The sequence below is a fragment of the Molothrus aeneus genome, chromosome 11, assembly GCF_037042795.1.
Source record: "Molothrus aeneus isolate 106 chromosome 11, BPBGC_Maene_1.0, whole genome shotgun sequence".
Classification (NCBI taxonomy): domain Eukaryota; kingdom Metazoa; phylum Chordata; class Aves; order Passeriformes; family Icteridae; genus Molothrus; species Molothrus aeneus.
Window position 1 is genome coordinate 1624232 of NC_089656.1, and position 7744 is coordinate 1631975.

Consider the following 7744-nt stretch of genomic DNA (forward strand, 5'->3'; position numbering starts at 1 on the left):
AGGGCCAGCACAGATCTCATTTAACCCCAGGCCGGGGCAGTTCTCACCCCAGGGCAGGCACAAACCTCTCGCAGCCAGATGTCACCAGCAGCGAGGGGTCTGAGGGCTAATCAACACACAAGTTATACCATTTGTGACCGATGACCGCTGATACCTCTGTTAAAATATACAAACAGTGTAAATTTTTGATGACCAGGGAGCTTTTGGTGGGTCACCAGGAGCTCCCTGCTTCGCGCAAACCAGGTTAGCGTACAGAAACACCGAGACTTGGCGCTGCGCACCAGAGAGCCACCGACATCCCGGGACACCCGAGACATCCCGGGACATCCCCGCGCCCTCACCGCCCCTGTCGCAACAAGCCCCGCCCCGCGCGGCGCGCAGCCCGAGCCCTCACCGCCCTCCCGCCTTTCACTTTCGATTCACGGGGCTCCGCCCCCCCCGCCCTAACTGACAAGCGGAAGAACCAATGGACGCCCGGGGTGCGAGCGGTGCCGGCCAATGGCAGCGCGGGGCGGGCCGCGGGGCGGGCCCGGCGCCATGGCGGAGCCGGCGCTGCTGAGGGAGTACGTGTCGCACCTGGCGGCCCGCGCGGCGCAGGGACAGCTCGCGGCCTGCGCCGATCCCGCGCTCAAGGCCCGGGCGCGGCGGCTGCTGGGCCCGGGGCGCCGCGGGGCCCTGGACGTGCGCGGCGTGGCCGAGCGCTGCCGGAGGGCGCGGGGCGGCCGCGCCCTGCGCGACCTGCTCAAGGCGCTGGAGCTGCTGGAGCTGCTCTGCGTCAACCTCCTGCTGTGCCCTTGGCGCCGGGAGATCCGCTCCCTCAAGGTACCGCGCTGCCGCCCGCCCCCCGGGGCCACGAGGCCGCTTCCCCGGGCCGGGGCTTGGCAGAGGCACCGGGACGTGGGAGCGGGATCAGGGGCACATCCAGCTCGGGACAGGGAGCGGGGCCAGGGCTCATCCAGCTCGGGGCAGGGAGCGGGGCCAGGGGCACATCCTGCTCGGGGCAGGGAGCGGGGTCAGGGCAAATCCAGCTCGGGCCAGGGGCGCATCCAGCTCGGGACAGGGTGCCCAGCACGGTGCAAGGCTGCTCAGACGTGTGCATTGGCCTTCACTGGCCGTGTCCTCGCTGAGGCCCTGAGTGCTGAGCAGCTCCGGGGGTCGGGAGCGGAGCCCCTCGTTGTGGTGAGGCAGTAGGGAAGGTAGAAACTACCCCACAAGGCTTTGCCTTTGATCACGTTAAGCTGTGAGCAGAATGTGCCTGTGAGCAGGGGTGTTTTGGCTCGGTGCCACAGGCCAGGTGAGCCAGTGCCTCTCCGGTCCCTGATCCCCGCTCAGGCTGCAGCTGGTGCGCCGGGCAGGGACAGCCCCTTGGAAAGAGGAAATGCTGCTGGATTTTGCAGCAGGGTGGTCACGGTTACCCCACTTCCCCAGCACACTGAGCACGTCTCATTGCCCAGAGGACACAGCCATCTTCACACATCCCATTTTTAAACAAACTCCCCGGACACCCAAATGCAAACTTACTGCCCTTGCTTTGGCAACAGGTGCTGGTGAGAAAAAGCCATTTCTTTAATTCTTCCTGCACTTAGGTCTCACCTGTGGATTTTCAAACAGCTGTAAATTCCTGTTCTTTTCATTCATCTCCCTAAAACAGGGCAAGGCATAAGATAGTCAGGTCTACATTTAGTGGGTCCAGCTTTTCTTAGCACAAGGATCCTAGGCTGCATTAAAATTAAACTTTGAAGACCACTGTGGGCAACCCAAAGTGTAAGACAGCCTGCTGCAGGCCTGAAATAATTCTACTGCAAAGCACAAGTTGGAGAACAACCAGTACCTTGTGCATGTAGAGATTTGACTAAAAGCTACTGAAATACATGGAATAGTATTTCCCATGTCCTGCCCCTCACCTGCTCTGGTGTCCCTGCAGTGCCTGCAGCTGCCCCCCCTCCAGAAGGAACAGAAGGTGGGGAGTACAGGGCACTGTAAACAGATTTATCTGAGGATTACACTGTGGCCATTCTGAGGGCCAGTTTTGTTCTCCTGAATCTCCTGCTTGTGACACCAATGCTCAGGGGTCAGCCTTGGTCTGGCTCAAGCTGAGCAGCCTGAAAACAAGGTACCCCGCTCCTGGAAAGCCTGGCTTTGCATTCCCACCTGTGTTCCGTTCTGACTGGCCAGGAGTTGTTCTGACTGTCATGCCCAGCTCAGAACAGTCTCTCCTGTCACAGGGTTTCACACAAAACCAAAAACCGCTTCCATGTTACAGTCTAGGCCTCGTGCCTGGGGTAGCTCTAAAACCAAGCAAACATTGAACAGTTTTTTAAGTTGTTGCACAGCAGCAGCACTTTATTGGTGTTTTGGAGACAGCTTGTGCAAAGAGAGGTGTTTGAACAATACTTCTGTTAGAATAGTCTCACTCCAGAAAGCTGCTTTTAAAAAATGGCAGTTTAATTCAAGGGTAGCAAAGTTCACAGCAGGAGTCTGAACCATGGAAAAAGAAAATGTTACAGACTTGTCCCCAGTTCAGAAATGGGATTCACAGTGAGTGCATCCTGTCTGTTTCTTTAGGAAAATACCTCAGTGATTCATTCCATGAATCTCTGTTTGTTTCAAAGCTTAGGTTCAGTAGAACACAAAAGGTTTATTTCTGAGTTTCTCTAGTTTGACTAAAATGATTTCCTTATTATTTCTTTATTTTTGAATACTGGTACTCTTAGCCAAGACCCCAGCAGGTTTAAACTGGCACAACTTCACCGGAACTGATGAGCTGTAGCAAAGCCCCAATGCTGGAGAGGCTGCCAGCACAGAGCTGTTAGAAAAGGCTCACTCACTGCAATTCAAAACTCTGACTGGTAGAACACAGCTTTTTGAAAGCTGTAAGCAAGTCTTGAAGTATTTTTGATCTTTAGGAAATCAGCTGTTTCACATTTCCCTGCACCCTTTGCCCCAGTGCTCACCAGCTTTTCCATGTTGTGTTCTGTTCCAGACCTTCACTGGGAATTTTGTCTACTACATCCAGCCAGTGCTCCCAGAGGACATTGTGAAAGCAGTGCTGGAGAAAATAGGCTATGTTGCAACTACAGCAACAGAGTTTTCACTTGTCAAAAAGAGAAACAACGAGGAAACAAAGCAGACTGCATTTGAGATATTCCTAGCAAGAATCGAGTGCGAGGCCATCCTGGAGATGACAAATGAAGAAGCACTTGGCAGTTTGGAGAAGAGCCTGCAGCAGGGAACACAAACACGTCGGCATCGAGGAGAGGGGGATGAGGAGCATCAGACACCCCAGAGAGGAGACACTGAAAGTCTGGGAAATGAAGGGAGCAGTGAGACACCTTTGTGCCTTGCCCCCCAGCAGAAGGGCTCAGTTCCCTGTGCTGCATCCTTTGGAGCTGCTGGGAATGTGAGGATCACAGGGGACGTGGCTCAGTCAGCAGCTGCTGCATCCCCCAGCAGCCTCCAGCAGCACCAGAGGCAAAGCATTGACACCGCACACCTGCCGGGCAAGGGCTCGGACAGCGAGGACTTCCTGACCCAATACAGTGACATTGTCATTGCACAAACACCCATCTTCAGTGAGAGCCTCTCTCCACAGGCTTTGGGAAAGGAGCCCCGAGCCAGGCTGGGTGGGGAGTGTGCCCTGGCAGGGCCTGCACGAGCGCTGGGGCCTGCGCCGCTGTCCCCGGGAGCCAGCGGGCCCCCAGCCTTTGCCATGTTTGCTGACAGCTCCTGTGACAGCAAAACCACCTTGGAGTTTGAAGCTCCAGGAGTCCCAGAAGGATCAATTGAAGCAGAAATTAATGATGCCATAAATTGCATAGACCCAGCCCCTGGTGATGAGCCCACTGAGCTCAAGTCTCTGCCCTACAAGGACTTTGCCTCTGCCCAGAACTGCAGCGTCCCCAGGGAAGAGGACATTTGTGAGCTGTCTTTAACCTTCACAGAACTACAGATCAAGGATGCTCAGGAAGAACTTATGTATCCAGTAGAGGAAAGTGGCCAGCCTGAGGCAGTGGCCTATGCAGGAACAAGTGACAGGCACGTTAGAGAATTCAATTGCTCCCAAATAAAACACGCGTACCTGACTGATGCTGACCTGCACAAGAGAGCAGCGTCACACCCTGAGCCACCTTCAGGTCTGTGCTGTACTGCTGGGCACACAGAGGATGCCACTGCTGGTTCTGACAGCAGGAGACTGTTCATGGATCCTGCTAAGGGACACCCAGCTTCTGAGTGCTTCAGGCATGTCAGAGAGCCCCCCAACCTCACCTACATCCCCCCCCAGAGCATCGATGTGCAGCCCTCACACGGGGGCAGGAGGGGCCTGGGGCAGCCTGCAGGTGGCTCTGCTGGAGGCAGGGAAGGGAAGCTGGAGCAGGGCAATTCCCAAGAGACTGACAGCCAGGAGCCTTATGTCATCATTGACAGAACGGAGCAGGCAGCACTGAGCCACCACTCCTGAGGCTCCAGTGCTTTATTGTCATCCCCTGGGGGACTGTCCTCTCACCTGGGGCCTTGATCCTGTTGTCAGGGAGATGATTCACTTTGTCACAACAGTTCTAAAAAACCCAAAGCACATCCCTGCCTTGGGACAGTAAATAGCAGGAGTTACACAAATTCCTAATGGTTCCTTTCGCAAGGAAACCTGAATGGTCACCTTTTTAAAGGGTAGCCAAACTAATATAAATTTATATCAATTTAATTCATCAGATTCCTTCTGGCTGTTCCTAATGCCAGACAGGTTTCTTCAGCTGGGCATCCTACTTCTCGTTTTTCCCTTCGCAGACCTATTCCTGGAATACTCTTCCAGTACAAGGTAAATTCTGCTAAACTGGAAGAAGTTTAGAAATGCCTTACTGGACTGTACTCCTTAACTCTCTGCATTCCTTTGAAGATGTGTCTGAGCTAATCTTCCTCCTGACTTCAGATGAAACCAGTTTTAGAAAGTTTGATAACATTCCTTTAGCTTTAAAGAGGGAAACAGCTCTGTGAACACTTGCTTTTGTGGAGGCATTGACCTGTGTCATAGGTTTTATATCTAACCAATATATAACCATTTGTTACCAAAGTATTTTGTGGCCACCACCACAATTTCTAAGAGAAGCCTTGAGCACTGTAACTGTTCACTGCCAGCAGCAGAGAGAGGTCCAGCTACAGCTGCCATTTCCCTTGCCCCTGCTCCTGACACTTAATTCTGCACAGAATTTTTCTGCAGGCCAGTTCATCTCACTAAAATGAAGAGAAAAAAAATCTCATTCTTCACCATTTTAATGGCAGGAAAAAAAAATCTGCTCAGGGAAGGATCCCAGTGAGCAGCAGAGGCAGGATCAGGGATATCCTGCAGGTGGGAGTGCTGTGTGGAAAGCTCAGGAGTGTTGGATCAGCTGGAAGCTGGGATCCCAGCACTGAGGGCCTTTGTCACACACAGCTCTGAACTCATTTAGGAAAGGACACTGCTGCTGTGCCTAGGCAGTCTGCAGTGCTGTTTATACAAATTCCTCCAGGAGGTGTCAGAGCCTGGTGCCCAGCAGCAGGACAGAGAGCAATGGCCATAAGCTAAAACACAAAAAAATTCACTCCAACATGAGGAAGAATTTGTTTTCCTGGAGGGGGCAAAGCCCTGGAGCTGATGCCCAGGGAGGCTGTGGAATCTCCATCTCTGGGACATTCCAAACCTATCTGGACATGTTCCTGTGTCACCTGCTCTAGGTGACCCTGCCTGGGCAGGGCTTGGACTGGGTGACCTCCAGAGCTCCCTTCCAACCCTAAAAATTCTGGGATTCTATGAGACACTTGTTACCTAGAAAGACACTTCAATACTGCTTCAAGTTGCTTTTTCAGTAGCACTGAATGTCTGCTGGTTTGGGCTGGGGTAGAGTTCATTTTCTTCACAGTGGCTAATATGGAGCTCAGTTCTAAATGCTAAAAAATGCCTTTCATGTACAGTTAAAATATTAGCTGAAACTAATTTTGTATTAATTGTTTGTAATTGACTTTCTTCCCAGAAAAAAATCAGAGGAGCACACATGGATTAGACTAGAAAAACCTCCAGAACTAAAACATAAAGATTTGCTTTTTGAAGAACTAACGGTTGAAATTCTGTCTTCCCCTGATTTCAGCAGTGTAGGAGAAACAGAATTTGCTCAAGGTAATAGCAGGGGACAGGACTGCCTTCAGCTCTAGGTGTGGTGTGAGAAATGGGTGTTAGGAACAAACAGGGTTCACAGGGCTGTGCCCTGACAAGTACCAGTGGCATCCTTTGGGTGTAAGATTCTGTACTAAACCACAAAGTGACATTTTCTGTGCTGTGCAAAATGTATGTCCATAGTGAAATTAGAATTAAGAACAAACTGCAGATGAGTGAGCTTCAAACATAGAACCATTTCCAAAAAAATTGTTCTTTTGGACTCTTAGAGAAGTAAAAGTTTTGAAAGTTTAACAGAAGTTAATCAAGAATAGTTGGTATCCCCCTACAAAGAAGCTGCAAGAAGTAAGATAATTATTTAGCATACAAAATCTTACTTTTAAGCTGGAATTTTAAAGGTTTACAACAGAGCAGTAGAATGGCATTCCTTGAATCACATGCTTTAGTACCAGCTTTGTACTTCACTAGGAAATGCTCTCTCTGTGCACTTACTGTTATCAAGTTGCAGTGATTTAGGAAAGAAGCAGCTGATCAGATGGGAATCACAGGACAGGAGCTGCAGTTCCTGACTGGGTGTGGTTCTTCCAGTGCAATGGGTTTTAGGCAAACCACAACCCTCCAAAAGCAGCACCATCAGATATTGATGAAAAGCCACATAACTGAATGTTCTTGTCCTGCACAAAGTGCCTGACAAATGTCTGTACAAAGAGATCAAAGTGCTGTTGAAGCCTTGCTTGTTCCAGCTAAACCAACCAAAACCAGCAGGGGAAAAATACATTCTGTACTAGTGGGATCATTCCCCTAAAACTGCCCAGAAAATCAATGTGAGAGCAGTCTGAGTGCTGCAGGGAAAGGATTCCCTTGAGGGCAGCAGCCAGAGGGTAAAGCACAAATGAAGGGCAACTCAGCACTTCCTTTGACAGGTCCAAGAATGAAACCCCCACTGGTTTTCTGTACTCTCCCAAGGTCATACATAATAAACTGCTCGTGACATAAACCCCAAAAAACCACCTGTGTTTTTCTTTATAAAAAGAAGTAAAAATCAAAGAGTGCAAACCAGTTAAGAAATCAATTAATTCTAGGATGTTTTTAGAAACATTTGAAAAGAATAACAAACAGTCGCATGCACCCTGTATTTTCACTATACCTCAGCTCAGCCAGAGCAGGGCTGGGGGTCTCATGAACACAAATAAAATAAGCTCTCTATAAAAAGCTAGCTGAAAAAACCCTCAGGGCCATTCTGCAATCACTTACAAAAACTCTGGGTTTTAAAATTTTTTTTTGCACTGAATTCAGTGGGACTACCAGTGCACAGTTCTCTTCAGAACTAAGCTATATTGTGATGTCCTGTAGAGCAGAAAGAACTTCCTGAATTCAATGAAGTTGCATTAATGTGGGCAGGATTAGAGCAAAATTTCCATTTCAAACTGGCAAGATCTGCTTAAGAAAGCTACTTTAACTAGATGCACTTCATTTGCTGCCTCCAATAATAAAATAATGAACATCCCCCCTCTGGTATGAAGTGTGTAAAGCCTGGGCAGGAAGGAGCCAATGCCTTGCTATGCCTCAGGCACCTGATGGCCACTCTGGCTGTGCCTGGAA

The 7744-nt window shown here is 50.3% G+C and overlaps 1 protein-coding gene across 1 annotated transcript; it reads left to right on the forward strand.

Moving 5' to 3' along the window:
- The first annotated feature begins 537 nt into the window (after window positions 1-537).
- On the forward strand, window positions 538-7139 carry LOC136561415 (uncharacterized). The gene is made up of 2 exons (XM_066557711.1): window positions 538-822; window positions 2984-7139. The coding sequence occupies exons 1-2, from the start codon at window positions 538-540 to the stop codon at window positions 4457-4459; spliced, it is 1761 nt and encodes a 586-aa protein (XP_066413808.1). The 3' UTR covers window positions 4460-7139.
- Window positions 7140-7744: the final 605 nt, after the last annotated feature.